The 21,363-nt window shown below is 33.9% G+C and overlaps 1 protein-coding gene and 1 pseudogene across 1 annotated transcript in view; one reads left to right on the top strand and one right to left on the bottom strand.

The window, feature by feature from the left end:
- TMEM67 (transmembrane protein 67) overlaps positions 1-21,363 on the bottom strand; it is a 109,216-nt gene that overhangs the window by 20,182 nt on the left and 67,671 nt on the right. The window contains exons 15-20 of the mRNA XM_051970849.1: positions 20,720-20,776; positions 20,525-20,623; positions 17,850-17,948; positions 17,543-17,629; positions 6,743-6,842; positions 6,521-6,660 (exon numbers count right to left, since the gene is read on the bottom strand). Coding sequence (XP_051826809.1) covers positions 6,521-6,660; positions 6,743-6,842; positions 17,543-17,629; positions 17,850-17,948; positions 20,525-20,623; positions 20,720-20,776 — 582 coding nt within the window. The remainder of the gene's footprint in view (positions 1-6,520; positions 6,661-6,742; positions 6,843-17,542; positions 17,630-17,849; positions 17,949-20,524; positions 20,624-20,719; positions 20,777-21,363) is intronic.
- Positions 11,086-12,361, top strand: LOC127545960 (dnaJ homolog subfamily A member 1-like; annotated as a pseudogene).

Genomic DNA, 21,363 nt, shown 5'->3' with positions numbered 1-21,363 from the left:
CAATCTTTGCTAGTCTTTGCTGTATATTGAAATATTCATGCTTGTAAAGTTCCGTTTAAAAATTTTTAAATAAAGACCATATCTTGTATAAAATCTAAAAATGTTAAGTATTTCTTATTTACAGCAAGGTTCTTTGAAATATTCCTACTAAGAGATGACAATGTATTAATTGCATCAAATCTCAAGACACTACAAATCCACGATAAAATTCAAAATAATAAATAATGCATACAAAAATATCAAATTTTAAAAAGCACTTTCTTCATAGTAAACTTGTGAGGTAGATTGTAGAAATATTCTTCTCCCTAAGTATCTTGTCCAAGGTCATACAACTCCTACATGTCAGAGCAGAAAATCAAATCTAAACCTGTTGACTGTATGTCCAATGCTCTCTTCCCACTATGCTGCAATACAGAGTAATCTAACCATTCACACTTGAAAAATAAAATGCATTTTTGAAAAATGCTAATTATGATACTCAGTTGGATATGTAGCCCAATGAATTAAATTTATCTTTCTCTTGTCTATCTGTACCTCTTTCTGATATACACATGTGAGATAGGTATTAAATATAAACAAAGAACATCTATGCAGATGATTTCCAGATGTATATATTCAGAAGTAGATTCTCTTCCAAGTTCTAGTCCTATATCCAAAGATTGTAAGATCATAGATATAAAATAAGAAATCTCTCAGAGGTTATTTGGCCCTACTTTGTCATTTCACAGATGAAGAACCTGAAGCCCAGGATAAATAACTTACCCAAGATCTCATAGATACGAAGTACTGGAACTGGAATTATGTGTGTGTGTGTGTGTGTGTGTGTGTGTGTGTGTGTGTGTGTGTGTGTTCTAAGATTTTTAGAGATGAGGAATGTTTCATTTTTGTCTTTGTTTAGTTTTCTATGCATGTGCAAATACTTCCTCTTATTTCCATCTCAGAGTCTGTCTCTTTCTTTAGCATACAGTTTATACACTATCTTTAAAAAAAAAAAAAAAAAACTTTTCCTCAAACCCCCCAAATTATATTGCTTTCCCCCCAAACTTCTTGGTATTTAATCAATCTACTCTTCTATTTAATAAAACAGAAAAGACATTGTAAGAGAGAAAAAGATAAGCAGAATTTGATGAGAAATGGCAAGCCCAGAGACTTATGGGAGAAAAGTTGGGGTTCAATAGAGTCATGTTTAATCATGACCTTAATAACAATGGAACATAGACATTCCTACAAAATAGGATGGAAATAGATGACGCTTTTTATTGCTGCCTTATTCACTCCCAGAAAAGAAAGATTAAATTCCTAAAAATAGAGCTTTGGCCTCTGACACAGAGGCCAAATTTATTCACTTGTTATCTTTATGTTATGTATTTGCTATTTCCTCCATTAGAATGTGAGATCTTCAGAAAGTAGGGATTGTTTCATCTATTTGTATCCCTATTGCCTAGCACAGTTCTTAGCACATAGTAGCTATTTAATAAATACTTGTCAACTGAGTGGGCCAAGAAGAATCGAACTTGAAAAGAAAAGTTGGTTAAATTACCGTGTTTCCCCGATAATAAGACCTATCCAGAAAATAAGCCCTCCCCGTACTGTGTAAGATTCCTCTAAAATAAGCCCTCCCCCGAAAATAAGCCCTATTGAGATTGCTACTGTAGTGAAGGTGATCCCCTGCGCTACACGCTACATTATGGTACCCTAAAGGACCATTTGCACATGGAAGTCAATGACTACATTGAAAATAGAATGGAAAGAAATCAGCGTGGAAACTTTGTGAAGTCCTGTCTGCAAGAAGTCGTGACTTGGGTGAAGAAGTCATGGGATAAAATTACTGACAGCTGTGTCGCCAAGGCACTACGAGCAGGTTACCTGGACAAGACATGTTCATTTAAAGAGAGCTATATTGCTGGACATGACAGATTGGGTCCACTTCTTCTGAAGGAAATAGAGGCGCAAGACATCCAGGACGGAATTCAGGGTATGGACACTTATGACGATGTTGTTGAAGAAGATGACATGATCATTATTGAATAAAGGTACTTTTTTTTGGTTCACATTTACCTGTTTATTAAAATTGCTGTCAATGTTCATTAAAATAAGCCCTCCCCTAAAAATAAGCCCTCTGGTGGTTTTTTCTGTCCAAAAAAATAATAAGACAGTGTCTTATTATTGGGGAAACACGGTAGGAAAACAGTGCTGAGGGCTTGACGATATCAAAACAAAAGTTCATCTCTTATACAATACTACCCAGTCAGTGATGCTGTATGTATATAATATGACAACATGACCTCAGAAGAATCAAAATTACAACTCCAAAAGGTCATGGAAAAACATATAGTAAGTATTAGTAAACTGCAGCTGAAAATCAAAACTTACTTTGATAAAAGAAGTGGGGCAGTTGGTAATATGGGACTAGAACTTACAAAAGAGATTAGGGTCATATACATAAATCTGGGAATCATCCATAGAGAAGTGCTAATGAACCTATGGGAATTGATGAACTTAATGAGAAAAAGCTTAGAAGGTGCTCTAGTGATGGAGAATTAAGAACAAGCCGTCTGCCAAGAAGGAGGAAAAACAAGAGAGAGGTGTTGCAAAATTCCAAGGAGGAGAGAGGAGGGTAGTCAATACTGTCAAGTACTGAAGCAGTTAAGAAAACTATATCATTGGATTTGGCAGTTAATAGAGGATTAATAACCTTAACTGCAAAGAATGAAGAAATGAATAGGGGGAAAGGAAATGAAAAAACAGCTTTTTCTAAGAATGTTATAGTGAAAGGGAGGATTATAGGATATTATTATTTATTATTATTATTACTGGATCAGGAGATGGAGGTTAAAGCTTGTTTGTCTTTTTCTTTTCTTTTTTTTTTTTAAAGAATAGGAAATACTTGGGCTTATCTATAGAGAGCAGCAAAGTAGTCAGTATATAGGTAAACTGAAGATGAAAAGTTAGGTGATGACAGATGGGACAAGCTATGAGAGGGGGATATAATCAGAGTACAAGTAGAGTAATTTGCTTTATTGGGGCCAACCTTTTCATCAGAAACTGAATAAAGGAAAGAATAGAGGCTGGTGTTGAGGGATTGTAAGGCATGGATTAAAGAAAAGGAGGAAGATCTAGAGAGATGGTCTCTATAATGTCAGTAAGTAGGAGACAAGAATCTCTGTCAACAGGGAAAGAAAGAGTTTTGGGGAAAGAAGGAAAGCTTAGGAATAGCAATTACAGAGAGTAAGAGACAACTGTGGAACAATAAAAGAAGGCAGCAACAAAATGGAACCAAACAATATGAATTTACAGAGGATCCTGGTAGCATGCTTGTAAATCTTTCTATAGTGGCATTTAATTCAAGGTTGGTATTTTGCAAAGCTTAAACAGGCATTCAAGAGTAGAGAATAATATATTGTTGAAGTGATCAACTACAGCGAGTTGAGATTTCTGAGAAAGGAAAGACAAAAGAGAAGAAATAAATTAGGATAGAAAGAAGGGGAGGGAAAATTAGAATATGATGATCAAGAATAAGTTTAGGAAGGGACAGCTAGGTGGCGCAGTGGATAGAACACTAGCTCTGAAATCAGGAGGACCTGAGTTCAAATCTGACCTCAGACATTTAACACTTCCTGGCTGTGTATGACCCTGGACAAGTCACTTGTCCTCAACAAAAATTGCCTCAGTAAAAATAATAATAATAATATTTAGGCAAAATAATAAGGCAAAGAGAGAGATGGGATAGAAGAGAAGAATGTGGGCAAACAATGGAGAGAAAGAGGAAGCAGGAGATGAAATTTTTGTTTTGTTTTGCTTTGCTTTATTTTCAGGCTATACCAAGAGTTTAATGCGAGAAAAGAGATGTGTTGTGCTTGACATGGAATTAAAATGTAATTTGTGGCTATATAGGCACAATATAATTTTAGCCCCAGCTGTTTACCTAGATGACCCCATTCTCTCATTTCATCAAAATCCCTATAGTTAGGACCTTCTTGTGCTGTCATTGCTTTCATTAGCTGTCATAAAAACGATGGAGTTGAGCCTAGCAGTTGGAGTGCTTTATGAGCAGTCCATTTCTTCATTAAAATCCATAAAATTTATGGGACCAAGATACTCCTTCTCCACCCAGGAAATCTTCCTTGTCCACACATATAGGTTTGGTGAGGTAGTATCAGTAGAAACTTTTACTGTGGGAATGAAGATGGTAAGCTGGCTCCCAGAATCTTTCCCCTACTAAACTTCTTTCCACTCTGTCAAATCCTAGAGCTGCTCCTTGATTCTATAAATGTTAATGATTACTTTCATTCTTTCATCCATCAGTCCTGATGGGATGGATGGGGTTTCTGTGGTGCAGAATATGTGCTATAGAACAGACTGATGAAATACAGTGTAAATATGCATGGACAAGAGGAGCTGTGGTTGACCCGACAACTAGCCTTGCTACTTGAACAATGAGGAAAGGTTCCATCTGCCAGTTTCTTTATCAGTCTCTCAGTTGGTAGGTTCCAGGTTATCAACCAGATTTTTGTCTCCCATTTCAAAGAATTGTTGTAGGCTTTTTTGGTATGTATCATGTATCATATAAGTTGACTTGTGATGCCTCCAAGTCCCCATTTACTATTGGTGTTGCAGTAAAAGGTGAGGCAGATGGGGACTGTACAATATAAAACAAAATGAAGGAAAAAAATTTTTTGAATAAAAGATAGTGTTCAAGGTGCAAAGGATGGATCAAGTTGTTGTAGCATCTCTCTATGGCAGACAGGAAGGATAAATGGTCACCCCTGTAATAGAAAATATACCTGTTCCAAAGTTACATGCCTAGTGTCCTGATGGTTCCTCTGGCTGACCAGAGGATTGAGGTTTGACTGTAGAGAAAGGAACTTTTACCTGGAGACCTGTGAATAGAGTAGGCCAAAAATATAAAAGTTTGAGTACCTTTGGCCAACATGGGACAAGATTGGAGACCAAGAAGCAGATGCTTTGGGCAAAAAGGTCATCAGATACATCCCCTTTGCAACTTCAGGGTGGGTCCTCCTTAAGTGTTGCAAAGTTGTAAGAGTAAGAGTCTTCCTGCCTGTTGTCAGACCAACTTGAAGAAATTGGTAATAAAATTTTTCTGAGCAATTCTTGCAAAGAGGACAAGGAAGAGTGGTGGTGGTAAATGCTTTGGCTTCCATGTCAGAAGATATCTTTATGGTGGTGACCTGAGACATATACTATGGAGTGACTGGATTGGCTGTTCACTTTATCTGTTGCCATTTGAGCTTGGAGGTCTGTTTAGAATCCAAGTGAAAGCACCAGGTCTCAAATGTTGTCTTCATGGCCAGCATTATTTTTCCCCAAATCTTCTCACCCAAAGATGGATAGCTTTGGTGTCACAGATAGCTTATATAAAAAAAAATTATGCAAAGTACCTTAGGGAAGAGTGAAAGTTTGGAAAAGAATAACCCCTCTGGCATACTGGAGATACTTATTTCCAGAACAAAAGGCTTTTATGGGTTAGATTTTACTATCTGGCCTCTGAGTTCATTTACTAAACTCTTCAACTCAATATATGTATGTATATACATACATATACACATATATATCAAAGAGAGAGAGAGAGAGAGAGAGAAGAGAGAGAGAGAGAGAGAGAGAGAGAGAGAGAGAGATGAAGAAATTAATATAGAAAATTTTTTGGACATCAGTATATGCCTGGGATAAGGATTTGGACCAGATGATAAAGATGAATGGAGTAAACTTAAAAGGAAGAGAGGCTGCTGAGGGCTGATAGCAGAGATCAAAGAGTATCCCTGATGGCCATGTTTTAAAGCAGAAATAGGGAATGTCCGACTTGTAGGCTTTATAAGGCCCATGAAATCATTTGCCAAAGCAACTACATGCCATGATGAACTGAAAGCTAGGTACAATAGCCTCCCACTGTTTGAGTTCTATTAAGTTGATAATTTTGTATGGCCCATGAATGATGTTATAAATTTCCAAATAACCCTTGGCAGAAAAAAGATTCCCCACCCCTTTTTAGAGAGAAAGTACATTCAGTATTGGAGAAGATGTTCAACATGGTAGGATCTTTTATAGAAGGTTAGATTTCTGTGAGTGTAAGATGGAAGGAGGGAGAGTAGAAAATGAAGGAAGTCTCTTAATAAGAGCAAAAATTCCACAGTGGAATAGGAAGGCAGAATAGTAAAGGAACTCAAAAGAGATATGCCTGAAAAGGATAATGATCTTGGAATAAGAAATGATAGCAGAGGAATGGGAGTGTTGTCTATGCTACCAACTACCACAGAGATTAAGAGAAGAAGTGGTCACTTTTAGACATAGGATAGAAAACCATGTGACTGGAGCTCTTATCTTCACAGGTTTTATGCTAGCAAGAACCAAGCCCAAAACTCAAGACTGCTTTAGGCCACAGTGGCAGGACAATCCTAAGCATTCTTAGTTTTAAATTTAATATGTTAATATTTATGTACAACTCAAATTAAGGTAACATTGGGTATAACACAGAGCATGGCTTTTTATCAGTTACTGTATGTACCTCCAAAAAGAAGAGAACAGTAAGCACTTGCAAGAGGGGATTAATTTTTCTCACAGCTTGAATTTCATTCCACTCATTTGCTACAAAATATGTCCTCCATATGCTCACAGGAACAGCAGCACTTCGTAGGCCTCCTTCACCTGGTTATGAAAGATGAAACAAAAGGTAAAGTCAACCTTTTTGCACTGTGAATGAATAAGCACAAATGATTATTTAAATTACCTTCAACAGCTTTAAGAACTTTGCCTTTAGGTCTCTCCCAGTCAATGAAAAAGATATCTACAGTAACCTGGCATACAAGCTTGTGCAAAAACTGCAGAGTCTGTGAATGAAATCAAACATATATACAGACAAGTTATGGACATTAAAATTAATATCTGTGATTTCCCTGATTTAGGAAACTCCCCCTACTAATGCAAATGGATCTGCAATTGCTTTGTAACATATTAGTAGAGAGTTGTCAGGGGGCTGAGTGCATTTTTCTAGGCCAATGTAAAATTTTTAGGTGAGAAATGTCAAACCTGCAACAATACCTAGTGTCAGCTTTAAAAAAATTGGGAAATATCTAACAAAATGAATAAAAATACAATAGAACATAGATAATGCTATTATGTGGTTTTCTAAATCAATATGTGACTGAAGGGACTGTTTTGACACTGTTGATCTAGGCAGTATCAAAGGTAAAAGTAGAACTCAGGTCCTTTCTACCTAACTCCAAAGCCAGCTCCTAAACTACTATACATGTTGCATGCATAGAAAAAAAAAAAAACAACTGAATTCCATTCTGCTGATAAAATAAAAATACTATAATTACAAGTAACAATCACAAATGATTTTTTAATAAGATTTCTTCTGGGAACTTAATAAAGCTGAGAATTAATGGATGTTTATATATAGTCATAAAATGACTGTTTTTTCTACTCTTCTTCCTTAAAAAGTGACAGATAAAGGGCACTTATCCATCATTTAAATAAAGAAGTTAAAGCTGGGGCATCTAGGTAGCACAGTGGATAGAGCACCAGCCCTGTAGTCAAGAAGACCTGAATTCAAATTTGACCCCAAACAAAAAAAAAAAAAGAAGAAAAAGAAGAAGTTAAAGCCACTGGCACAATTCTATATTTGACAAGGGATACAGTCTAAAATAGGGAGGGATAAGAATGAATTGGAAACTCAACAGCAGCTAATCATTCCATTCTCAAAGAAGATGAAAGGTAAAGTGCTTTTTACAAAGTTTTCAATAAGTATTTAACTGAACTAAATTATATTTGTTGCTGTTAAAAACACCAGTTTAGATGAATTCTCTGAATCTTAGAATATCCATTATAACAACAGTAATAAAAAACAATGATAACAATAATAATGATAAATAATAGTTAGCATGTATCTAGTGCTTCAAGGTTTTCAAAATATTTTCCAAATATAAAAGCAGTTGTGGCTCATCAAATTAAATAGAAATAGGTGGCTGAAATGATTAATCAGAAGTTGCTTTACACATAGTTTCTAAGGATGCCTGATTCAATAAACTCTTGTCTTGAATAGCTCCCATATTGTTCCAAGTGTGAGTTCAAATATAAATAAGGCTTTAGCTTTGTAAGACTTTCTCTAAGATAGAAACTACCTCCAGAATGAACTTTCTACTGGGCATGCCTTGCCTATATTCCCAAGGTCACTGGTTGGCCTCTGGTAGTTTTGAATGGAGTTCCATATTGACAAGTCTTATGTCTTGACACTGGAGGTACTGCCAATAAATGCCCACCCTTCACTAGATTCCCACCCCAAAGCTTGACTTCAACATTAAAGTGAAGTCAAGTTCTTCACTGTCCTGATTCAACATCTAGGTAGAGACAAGTAGGACAGGACATCAACCACTATAGACCATCTTGCTTAGTTACTAACAGTTTTCTCCTTTATCCCCTCACATGAATGTAGGGCTGAGGGGTCTGGGAGGAAAGAATAATAATTATTATTTTAGCTGATTTTACACTATTAATAACAATAGCTCAATAGATTTTTCAAATCATTTTTTGCGCATTATCTCATTTGAGTAATGGACTACAAGTAAAAGAACACAAGTTGTCTGAATGTGATACCAGGTAAATACATCTTTATTATCTTTTTGGGTACAGTTAAATTCAATTCTGTAAGTATTTATTAAGCATCTACTAAATCCAAAGCACTAGTGGAGACACAAAGAAAAATAAGAAATAGTACTAGCCCTAAAGGAGATAAGTCATTTTTAGGAATAACTTTAAAAAGAGATAGCTGGGTGGCTCAGTGGATAGAACACTGGGCCTGGAGTCAGAAAGATCTGAATTCAAATACCACCGCAGACATTTATTAACTGTAAAATGCTGGGGAAGTCATTTCACCTCTGTTTGCCTTCATCTGCTGAAGAAGAGGCAAACCGTCCACTGTCTTTGCCAAGAAAATTCCATATGAAGTCACAAAAGATCAGAAAGGCTAAACAATTGAACCACAAAAATATAACTGTAATGTAAAGTTGAATGTAATTGAGTACTATGGGAAAAATTTTTATTAAAAAATTCTAGGGATGTACAAAAGATAGAAAGCTTACTGCCCATTGAAATTAGGAGAAAGAAGTGCAGAATTCATTTGGGTTAGGCCTTCCTTGATAGAAGAGTATAATTTTTACAGACATAGATAATGAAGCAAGATGATAGAATAGAGATTTGGGATTTTTGAAGGAGATAAGACATGAGGTAAAGACAAGGAGGTAAGAAAGCACAGAACATTTTCAAGAAACATAAGTAGCTTGGTTTGGCCAGTGCAAAGGATAGATAAAAGGAGAAATGGGAGATACGACTATAAAGGTAGATTGGGGAGAGACTGGAGGATGCCATACTTGGGAGTTTGGACTTTAATTAGTAATCTGAATCAAGAAGTTTATGTGAAGGAATCATAGGATCAGAGTCATATGATAACAAAAATATTATATTAGGAATAACTAAATGATAAAAAGAGACCAAAAATAAAGCAATAAAGATGAAAGGTTTTAAAAACTGGACAATTAGAGAAGTGATGACACTTCTTAACAGAAATAAGGAATTTAAAAGCAGAATACAGGATTGATTGCAAGGAAAGATGATGGATTTGGCTTTGGATAGGGTGAGTTGGAGTTACAATAGGATACCCAAGAAGAACTATGGAAATTTGATTCCAAAGGTGAAAAAAGACATAAGGATTAGAGATGGAGATTTGGATTTGATAATCACCCACAGAGAAAGGATAACTAAAGCTAAGGAAAAGAATATTCAGAGAAGATGACAGACAATTTGAAATGTCTATATTTAAAAATGGGAAATGTCTTTAGAAAGACGACCAAATGTCCTGGGTGATAATAATTTTTCTTGTATTCTCTGGATATATTAGGAAATTAATTCCTGAAAACATCTATTTCCCTTTCTGAAAACAATATGAATACCATTCACAGCAAGAAGGTTAATATAGTTATGTTCAATTCCTAAAGTCTGGAGACTCAGTTACTGATCAGAGAATGTACATTAAAAGTACCAAAAGTTAAAATCAGTTTGAAACTCTTAAGAAATTGTGATTCTTATAATTAACAGAAATTATGATTCTTTTTTCTCACCACTCTATCATCATTACTATCCAAACAGAGAATTCATAGGCCCAAGAACTTTTATATTTTAATCTGTTTCATAGGTTGCATTGGCCAAAATATTTTTCAACGTCTGGTCAACTTTTCTAGTTATAAAGCTGGTCCTCAGAGAGTAAACAAAATCTATGACTTAAGTCAATCTGTGACACTTTTCCAGCCAATTAGAAACCTCCAGATTTCACATTGGATGGACATAACTTTTCATAATTTAAGGTCCCCTCCACACCAGAATGGGGCATGAGAATAGGACTTTTTTTTTCAGTTTATTTCACAACTGTAGTTTTATTAAAAATTAAAACACAAAACACTAATTGAGGTAATATCCTGAAAGTTATTTATGTGTAATTGAAATCTATCAAGGAATCCAATTTGACTCAATAAGCTCTCCTTCTGTGCACAAATTGTTAACTTTAGTGAATTAATACAACTCCATGGAGAGACGCTTCACAACATAGTGGATGGGGTGCAGAGCAGGCCTTACCATAAAAACAACTTATCCTTGATATAAAATGTCTGTGTGCCTTTGGGAAAGTCACTTAACCTGTGAATGCCCCCGATAGTGAAGATCCTAAGTTAAAGAGCATCTACAAGAGTTTCCTCAGCTTGGAAATCCCTCAGGTATGGACTGAAAAAAAGTACAAGTACTGTAGTAAGTTCACACATAAAAAACCAAAACCAAAAACAAAACTCCCTACCTTCAAGAAACTTACACTCTGACATAGAGCTACAATATATTTATGGATAAATAAATACAAAGAGTAGAATAAATGTAAAGTATAGAAGGGGCAGACCACTAACAATGGAGAAGGGAGGACAATGAGAGATCAAAAAAGGTTTCATAAAGCTGTACCTTAAAACTGAATATTTATTAAAGGAAGCTAAACATTATAAAAATAGAGGTCAAGAGGAGTACATTCTAGGCACGATGGTAGCCTTTGTAAAGGTACAATTTAGGAACTGAGAAACAACAAATAGGGTAATTTGGCCCAAAAAGAGAGTTTTAGAGAGAGAATGATATGAAGTAAGTCTGAAGAGATAGAGCAGAACAAAAATTTTAAAGGCTTTAATTAAGTTCAAACAAATTTCTCAAGCTTATGAACTATTTTCTGATACAAAAAAGAGAGACTTAAAGGACAAAAGTAGAGAATAAGCCCTTAAAGAGAGTGATCCCCGTGGTTGCTTTGATTCCCCAATGGATATGTTTTTTGGATGAGGCAGAAGAATAAAAAGGGAACAAAGAGGTTAAAAATGCTATTTATCAGTCATTATTGACCTCAGAAGATTTATATAATGGTGGAAAAACTGGCTTTACAAAAGAATGTAATTTGTGATAGATTCAAAGGATAAAGTGTTAAGAAAGGAACTGTGGAATGCCATCCAATTTGCAGAGATACTACAATGAAAATAAGAACTTATAAGACCTAGAATGGTTCAACAAATTGAATCACTTTGCATGGAAAGCCAAGGGCATAAAAAAAGATTCTGGAAATTCATATTCACAAGAGAATGAAACATGGTCACAAGATAAATTTTATGGTGATGGTGATTAGGAGTCAGGAGATATCATTGTTTTAGATCAGAAGGATAATACTATATTTAAATGTCAGAGTGAGGATTTTTCCAAGTATATAGATATCCAGTTGCCTGAAGCATTGTGTAGCTTTCAGAAACTATTATCAACTCTTATAGTAGAACTACAGTCATTATTTCTCATCCTGGTCAGACTGAAGAAGATATCAAGTGTGTATTGAATGAAGACATGCTGATTTATTGTGAACCTTATGAGAAAGAAACTCCAATAACTGAATTTAAGATAAACTTCACAGAGAATGACTTTCTTTCATCAGATAAAGCTATCTTTGTTGGAAAAGTTACTGCCTTAAAGGAAAAAAAAAAAAAAAAAGAAATGGATTAGGTAGAATTGATAGACTTCGATACATCTGCAAAGAAGTTTATGAGGATGATGAACACCATCCCATAGATAGGGCTCTTTGTCAAATGAATTGCTAAATGGAGGCCAGTAAATATTCTTCATTGTAATGCTGGATTTTATGTGCAATAGTGAATGAAGAACTATAATTGTCTTAACACACTCATTACTTGCCATTTTAATATTCAAATGTTCAACTATAGTTGTGTTTTTAAAAATTAATGTTCCATTGGTAGAATTATGAACTGATTAAACCATTCTAGAGAACAATTTGGAACTGTAGGTCCAAAAGGCTATAAAATCATGTATACCCTTTGCTCCAGCAATACCATTATTTACACAAAATATTTATAGCAGCTCTTTTTGTGGTGGCAAATAATTGGAAATTGAAGGGATGGTCATAGATAGAAAAATGGATAAACAAGTTGTGGAGTATAATTATAATGGAATACTAATTGTGCTATAAGAAATGACAAGCAGGACCATTTAAAAAAAAAAAAACCTGGAAAGACTTATATGAACTGGTACAAAGTGAAATGAGCAAAATGAGGAGAAAATTGTACACCATAATAACAACATTATATGATAATCAACTGTGAATGATTTATCTATTTTCAACAATACAGTGATCCAAGATAATTTTGAAGTACTTATGATAAAAAATGCTATCCATCTCCAAAGAAAGATGGGAATCTGAATGTAGATTGAAACATACTATTTTTTTTTTAGTTTCTTTTTCTTAGGATTTTTTTTTTGCCAGTGTTTTCTTTCATAACATGACTAATATGGAAACATTTTGGATGAATGCATATGTATAATCTATATCAAATTGCTTACTTTCTCAATGAGGGAAGCAAGGACACAAAGAGAAAAAATTTGGATTTCAAAAATTTAATAAATGAGTGTTAAAAATTTTACATTAAGTTAAAAATATTAAAATTTCAAAAAAAAAAAACAAAAAAGTTAATGAATAAAATCAGTGATATAAAATGCTGATACTCAGTATACAATATAGCTTAATATCATATTTTTCCTTATGATAAAGAAGCCTACAAGCATTTTTTTGATTTGTACTTTTTTGTTTATATATTTTATATATGTATATACACATAGTGGCTTAAACTGAGGTTTGATTTTTGATTGACTAAATGTACACAAGTATTTATAAAGGTTAATCTCTTAGCTCTGAAATGTAGATTTAGGAGCCATCTGCATAAAGATGATAAATAAATTCATGGGAATTGATGAAATAACTAAAACATGAGAAAAGTCTATAGACACAAGCAGAGCTGTGGGATGCTCTTATTCTTTAACGTGAAGGGGAGGAATGTGAGAATTAGATGATGATCCTAAAAAGAAGCCTAAGAAAGAATGGTCAGCTAGGCAGGAGGAAAAAGAGAAAGGACCAGTGTCACAAATGCCATGGGAGGTCAGAGAATCCAAGAGGAAGAATGATCAAGTTTTAAATGAAATAAATAAATCAAGAGAGAGGACTTTACTTGTTCACAAGACTAAGAGGTAAGACATGCCTCCCACTTTTTGATGGAGATGTAGTAGATTACTATTATCAGCCATAGTCAATATGGAGGTCTGTTTGATATGACTATACTTCATTGCAAAGAAGGATTTTATGGAAGAGGGTAAAGTGGGAATAATTGAAGAAATGACAGAGATATTTAAAAAGATAGAGGAAAAAATTTATTATTTTAAGAAAGAAAAGGATGAGTGAGAAATGAATAATATTGTATTATTTCTTGTTTTGAAAAAGGAAGGAAACCAAAGAAGGCAGGTGGGAAGCTGGCAACTAAAGTACTCAAAAGGGATGTCAGGAAGAATGTATCACTCAGGATCAAGAAAATGAATTTTGGACATTTTATATGTTAGCCTAGTCTGACTTCCATAACTTTAAGTATAAAAATAAGTGGTGTTGATATCATGCTTATCTAAGAATGCATACTATGTAATATTTCATATTACTCATACATGTTTTTGTATGTATTTTTAACTTAGATTTTACTTTGGAGAAATTTTGTCCCAAGAGGATTCATGAATAAATGCATCAGGCAAGATATAAACCACATGATATAACTGTATCCATTTGAACTACCTTTGTGGCTTCTTTTAAAAAGTATTTAAAACATTTTTGTAAAAAAGATATTTCTACTTATGACAAATGAAGGAAATTTTTTTTTTAAAGTTTTTTGGTTTAAAGATAGTTACTGATTTAATGAAGATGGGCAATGTGGGATAGTGGATAGTATACCAGCCTGTAAAGTCAGGAAGACTCAGTCAGACAATTCTCTAAAACTGTTAAGTTGAAGAGAAGATAATAGTTTGAATTAGTATTTCCTCATACATGAACTTTCCATATCAATGAAATCATGAGTCCAATGTCCAAGTCTATAATTTTTCTTTACTACCACATTCCACTAAGTCCCTTTTCTTAAAATTAGACACCATGTTCTTGGAAAGCTTATCTTCAAAAAAGACCATGTGACAAGGGGGCTAGAAAGACAACTTCAGAGTAGGAAAGGTCTCAATTCCAATTCCAGACAAGACAAACTAGCTGAGGAAACTTAGGCAAGATATTTCACTTTTCATTGTCCTAGAAAACTCACTAAGATGAGTGATGGAATTGTTGTTGGAAATCTATCTGTGAGGCAAGGGGATCTGGAATCTGGCAAAAAAAAAAAAAAAAGAAATGGATTAGGTAGAATTGATAGACTTCGATACATCTGCAAAGAAGTTTATGAGGATGATGAACACCATCCCATAGATAGGGCTCTTTGTCAAATGAATTGCTAAATGGAGGCCAGTAAATATTCTTCATTGTAATGCTGGATTTTATGTGCAATAGTGAATGAAGAACTATAATTGTCTTAACACACTCATTACTTGCCATTTTAATATTCAAATGTTCAACTATAGTTGTGTTTTTAAAAATTAATGTTCCATTGGTAGAATTATGAACTGATTAAACCATTCTAGAGAACAATTTGGAACTGTAGGTCCAAAAGGCTATAAAATCATGTATACCCTTTGCTCCAGCAATACCATTATTTACACAAAATATTTATAGCAGCTCTTTTTGTGGTGGCAAATAATTGGAAATTGAAGGGATGGTCATAGATAGAAAAATGGATAAACAAGTTGTGGAGTATAATTATAATGGAATACTAATTGTGCTATAAGAAATGACAAGCAGGACCATTTAAAAAAAAAAAACCTGGAAAGACTTATATGAACTGGTACAAAGTGAAATGAGCAAAATGAGGAGAAAATTGTACACCATAATAACAACATTATATGATAATCAACTGTGAATGATTTATCTATTTTCAACAATACAGTGATCCAAGATAATTTTGAAGTACTTATGATAAAAAATGCTATCCATCTCCAAAGAAAGATGGGAATCTGAATGTAGATTGAAACATACTATTTTTTTTTTTAGTTTCTTTTTCTTAGGATTTTTTTTTTTTGCCAGTGTTTTCTTTCATAACATGACTAATATGGAAACATTTTGGATGAATGCATATGTATAATCTATATCAAATTGCTTACTTTCTCAATGAGGGAAGCAAGGACACAAAGAGAAAAAATTTGGATTTCAAAAATTTAATAAATGAGTGTTAAAAATTTTACATTAAGTTAAAAATATTAAAATTTCAAAAAAAAAAAAACAAAAAAGTTAATGAATAAAATCAGTGATATAAAATGCTGATACTCAGTATACAATATAGCTTAATATCATATTTTTCCTTATGATAAAGAAGCCTACAAGCATTTTTTTGATTTGTACTTTTTTGTTTATATATTTTATATATGTATATACACATAGTGGCTTAAACTGAGGTTTGATTTTTGATTGACTAAATGTACACAAGTATTTATAAAGGTTAATCTCTTAGCTCTGAAATGTAGATTTAGGAGCCATCTGCATAAAGATGATAAATAAATTCATGGGAATTGATGAAATAACTAAAACATGAGAAAAGTCTATAGACACAAGCAGAGCTGTGGGATGCTCTTATTCTTTAACGTGAAGGGGAGGAATGTGAGAATTAGATGATGATCCTAAAAAGAAGCCTAAGAAAGAATGGTCAGCTAGGCAGGAGGAAAAAGAGAAAGGACCAGTGTCACAAATGCCATGGGAGGTCAGAGAATCCAAGAGGAAGAATGATCAAGTTTTAAATGAAATAAATAAATCAAGAGAGAGGACTTTACTTGTTCACAAGACTAAGAGGTAAGACATGCCTCCCACTTTTTGATGGAGATGTAGTAGATTACTATTATCAGCCATAGTCAATATGGAGGTCTGTTTGATATGACTATACTTCATTGCAAAGAAGGATTTTATGGAAGAGGGTAAAGTGGGAATAATTGAAGAAATGACAGAGATATTTAAAAAGATAGAGGAAAAAATTTATTATTTTAAGAAAGAAAAGGATGAGTGAGAAATGAATAATATTGTATTATTTCTTGTTTTGAAAAAGGAAGGAAACCAAAGAAGGCAGGTGGGAAGCTGGCAACTAAAGTACTCAAAAGGGATGTCAGGAAGAATGTATCACTCAGGATCAAGAAAATGAATTTTGGACATTTTATATGTTAGCCTAGTCTGACTTCCATAACTTTAAGTATAAAAATAAGTGGTGTTGATATCATGCTTATCTAAGAATGCATACTATGTAATATTTCATATTACTCATACATGTTTTTGTATGTATTTTTAACTTAGATTTTACTTTGGAGAAATTTTGTCCCAAGAGGATTCATGAATAAATGCATCAGGCAAGATATAAACCACATGATATAACTGTATCCATTTGAACTACCTTTGTGGCTTCTTTTAAAAAGTATTTAAAACATTTTTGTAAAAAAGATATTTCTACTTATGACAAATGAAGGAAATTTTTCTTTTAAAGTTTTTTGGTTTAAAGATAGTTACTGATTTAATGAAGATGGGCAATGTGGGATAGTGGATAGTGTACCAGCCTGTAAAGTCAGGAAGACTCAGTCAGACAATTCTCTAAAACTGTTAAGTTGAAGAGAAGATAATAGTTTGAATTAGTATTTCCTCATACATGAGCTTTCCATATCAATGAAATCATGAGTCCAATGTCCAAGTCTATAATTTTTCTTTACTACCACATTCCACTAAGTCCCTTTTCTTAAAATTAGACACCATGTTCTTGGAAAGCTTATCTTCAAAAAAGACCATGTGACAAGGGGGCTAGAAAGACAACTTCAGAGTAGGAAAGGTCTCAATTCCAATTCCAGACAAGACAAACTAGCTGAGGAAACTTAGGCAAGATATTTCACTTTTCATTGTCCTAGAAAACTCACTAAGATGAGTGATGGAATTGTTGTTGGAAATCTATCTGTGAGGCAAGGGGATCTGGAATCTGGCAAAAAAAAAAAAAAATATATATATATATATATATAAACCTACCTTTAAAGCAAAAGCACATCCCACATAAGTGACGAAGCTTTCTTCCTGGCTTAGCATCGGTAATAAAACAGAGACAGCCTTCTGTGCCTATAAAGGAAGATTGTGAGGCTATAAACAACATGTTCTAACCCTCTTTGACACTAAGTATAACATATATTCAGTGTAACTAAAAAAGAAGAAAAAATGACATTCTCTAAATGCATCATACAATTCTCTGAGCACGAGGAAAAGAATCATTTATAAATATAGCTGAACAAAGTGACTCTGAGAACATTCAGGTTAAGTATGATATAAAAATCTTACTTACTTTGAAAAAAATCAGCCAGTAAAGACCTGTTCCCATAGTGATGATAAAGAAAACATTAGCTAGATCTCCAGCATAGTACACCAAGAACTTCAGAACTGTCTGTAATTATTTAAAAAAATACAGCTATTGAGAATATTAAATTATATTTAAGCAAACATGTAGTAATAAGCTTCAATTTAATCATATCACCATTTTGAGAAACAAAATGTTCACTATGTTTATAATATATTTACCCTTATGCTCATCGGCTTTACATACATCCCTTAATTCAATTCAACATTTATTAAATACCTCCCTTGTACAAACCATCAAAGATACAAAAACAAAAACAAAACAATCCTGTCCTCCGGGAGATTATATTTCTCTTAGAATTGGGAAGAAGAGAACAACATGGATATGTTTAATTGAATATACAGCTAAGTACAATGTAAATTTTAAGTAGCTTGTCAAGGGAAACTCTAACAACAGGGAAGCAGGGAAGGCCCCTCATAGGAGATGGCACCAGAGTGGGGAACTTCAAAACAGAAAATGAAGGGGGAAAACATAGCAATTGTGAGACAATCTGTACAAAAACAGGTTAGAAGCAAGAGGTAGAAATATTACATCTGGACAACATGACCTGGCCATTTTGGCTGAGATACAGAATATGAAAGAGAACAGATGGAAATAAATCCAGAAATGTAAAAATAAGCCAGATTGTCTAAGGAGAAAGAGGGAATGGAGAAAAATGAGAGAAAGGAAAGAAAAACAAAGAGAAAAGAAAGAAGAAAGAGAGGAGAAGAGAGACAGAAAGGAGTTGGAGGAGAGAGAGAGAGAGAGAGGAGGTCGAGAGGAAGGAAGAAGGAAGTGCCTTCTAAGTGCCAGGCTCTGTGCTAAGTGCTTTACAAATATCTTTTTAATTCTTTTCAGAGCCCTAGGAGGGTGGGTGATATTATTATTCCCATTGTACAAATAAGGAAACTGAAGCAAAGTATAAGTGCTTTGGCCACAATTACCCAGCTATTAAGCATCTGAGGCTAGATCTGAATTGTCTGATCCCAAAACGGAGTTCTATTTTCTGTACCACTTAACTGTCTCCAGAAGCTAGAAGAGAGAAGATGAGAGAGGGCAAAGAAAAGAGAGGGTGGAGGAGAGAGAAGAAAAGAAGATGGAAAGAGCGGAAGAGAAAAGAAGCTTATATTCTTTAAGAAGAAACAGTTGTTCTAGTCATATTGCTACTAGAAGTTGCTGAACAAATTTCCTTATTTCTCTTTTTCCTTCCAGCTTCCACTCTAGAACCCCTTTCCTTTCCCAGGACCTCTCCCAACCCTCTGAAAGTCCCTGATCTAGGCCATATGAACCATTACTAGCAGCCTAGAGACAGAAGAGTCCCTACTTCTTAGAAAGAGAGAAGTAATATGAGTGGGAGAAACAAGGAGGGTAATCTGTTTTCCAGTTACCAGGGCTGTATCTGCAGATGATGTGTTTCTTCTAGTATCCTAAACTGAAACTATGAAGTGTTACATGTGGTAGTTAAGTTCTAGAGAACTGTATTTATTTCAGTTATCAAGGAACCATGCATTTTTTTTTTTTTAGCACAGATATTTCCTCTGCTGATATAGAATGTTGTACTCTTACAACATCTACAGATGGTCTTCCTTCTACAGTAAACCAGAGCAAGAACTCTAACCTTAATAAGCTGATCCTCCAGAAGGTAATCATAATTCAAAGCTTTTCAAGACTATTAGGAAATTAAAAAGCTAATCTTTCACTCTTCAATAAGATACCTTTGGGTTTTTTTTCTTAGTGAGGCAATTGGGGCTTAGTGACTTGCCTAGGGTCACAAATCTTATAAGTGTTAAGTGTCTGAGGCCAGATTTCAGATCTTCCTGGTTTCAGGGCTAATGTTCTTTTCACTATATCATCCAGCTACTCTTCAGTGAGATATCAAGGAAGGATTAGTAGAAGCACATCTTTGTTTAAATGGGCTCTCAGAGGATGAGAAGGAGTGGTTCTAAGATCAAATCACCCCTTACAATGTTGCTTCTGTGGAAAAACAGATTCCAACTTCAAAATGACCAATGTGAAAAAAAATTTTAGTACTTCATTCCTTAGCTGAAGACTTCCTACTATAACTTATTATATTCTTTCTATACTACAACCACCTTTACTAATATAGGCTAGTTCAACATAAAATAAAATACCTAGTCTCATTTTTATTCTCTACTTTCACCACAATGGAAGCTAGTTAAGGTCCTGTCAAGGTCCAGACCAAGGTAATCCTAATAAATAAAAGAACAAAATAATTATACTATCAGTAAATACTTAAGATGTAAACTAAGAGTACTGAGATCAGGAAAAGCACCAATTTCAATTCAAATCCATTATAAAAGAAACAAAATCCAAGTTAGTATGAAAATATTGCTTTTTATTTTCTGGTAGGTATGCCAAGTCCCAAGTCATATATTCTCTTATTTACATATTCATTTTTTAAAAATTCAAGTGCATAGTAGGTGTGCTCTACTATACTTTGACCTGGAAGAGGTATAAAAATAAGCTAACAAAATTTCTGGTCTTAAAGAATTTATAATTTTATTAAATTATATCTTCACCCTCTTCCAGCTGCCTGAAAAATTACTGTTAAAAAGATTTATCTTTAAAAGAATATAAATTTCTAAAATGACAAAGTTTCATACCTGCAAGTCAATCATAGGACTTCCTATGCGTCTCTTCCATCCTGCAGTCTTTAAAAGAGACCATAAAACTGCCAGCCCCCCCAATACACCCAATGCAATCTAAAAAAAAAAAGTTATGATTTTTAGAGCTTAATCTTTTTTTATAACACCCTCCAAAAAACTCCCAAGAATTATGACAAAGTAATATTAACTCACATTAGTTTGGGTACGTGCTTCTTCTTGATTCATTTCATATCTGACTGAGAAAGAAACCTGACATTAAAAAAAATCACAAAATTAATTTAACTAATTATGTAAAACATGTTGATTTTTTTCATCTTGATGTTCTCTAACATTAGAAAAATATATACTGCATTTGAATATTCATATAAATATGAATAAAATTATTATCAATACACATATAACCAAAATGCTAATATAATTGATATGTTGACATAGACAGATGGTAGTATAGTTGGTTAAACTCTGGGCTAGGATCAAAAAAATCTGAATTCAAACGTGCTATGTGAGCTTGGTCAAGTCACTTGATCTCTTTTTGCATCAATTTCCTCATCTATAAAATAAGGATTATAATAACAGCACCTTCATTTCATGGCTGTTGTGAATGATAAAGTGAGATGATGCTTGTAAAGGGCTTAGTACAGCACCATTTGAGCTTGGATTCCTGTTCAGAATTCAAATGAAAGGGCCAAGTCACCAGGAAAATACTCAACTTCCCCAATAAGAATATGAATTTAAATGATAAAGAAAAGAAAGTGAGGAGGTAACAGGAAAAAAAAGAAGATAGAGAAAGAAAGATGAGGGAAATAAGTATACCACACTTTAGATTATTTATGTAT

The sequence above is a fragment of the Antechinus flavipes genome, chromosome 1, assembly GCF_016432865.1.
Source record: "Antechinus flavipes isolate AdamAnt ecotype Samford, QLD, Australia chromosome 1, AdamAnt_v2, whole genome shotgun sequence".
Classification (NCBI taxonomy): Eukaryota; Metazoa; Chordata; class Mammalia; order Dasyuromorphia; family Dasyuridae; genus Antechinus; species Antechinus flavipes.
The sequence above is the reverse complement of the archived record's forward strand: the minus strand, read 5'-3'. Positions and strand labels throughout refer to the sequence as shown.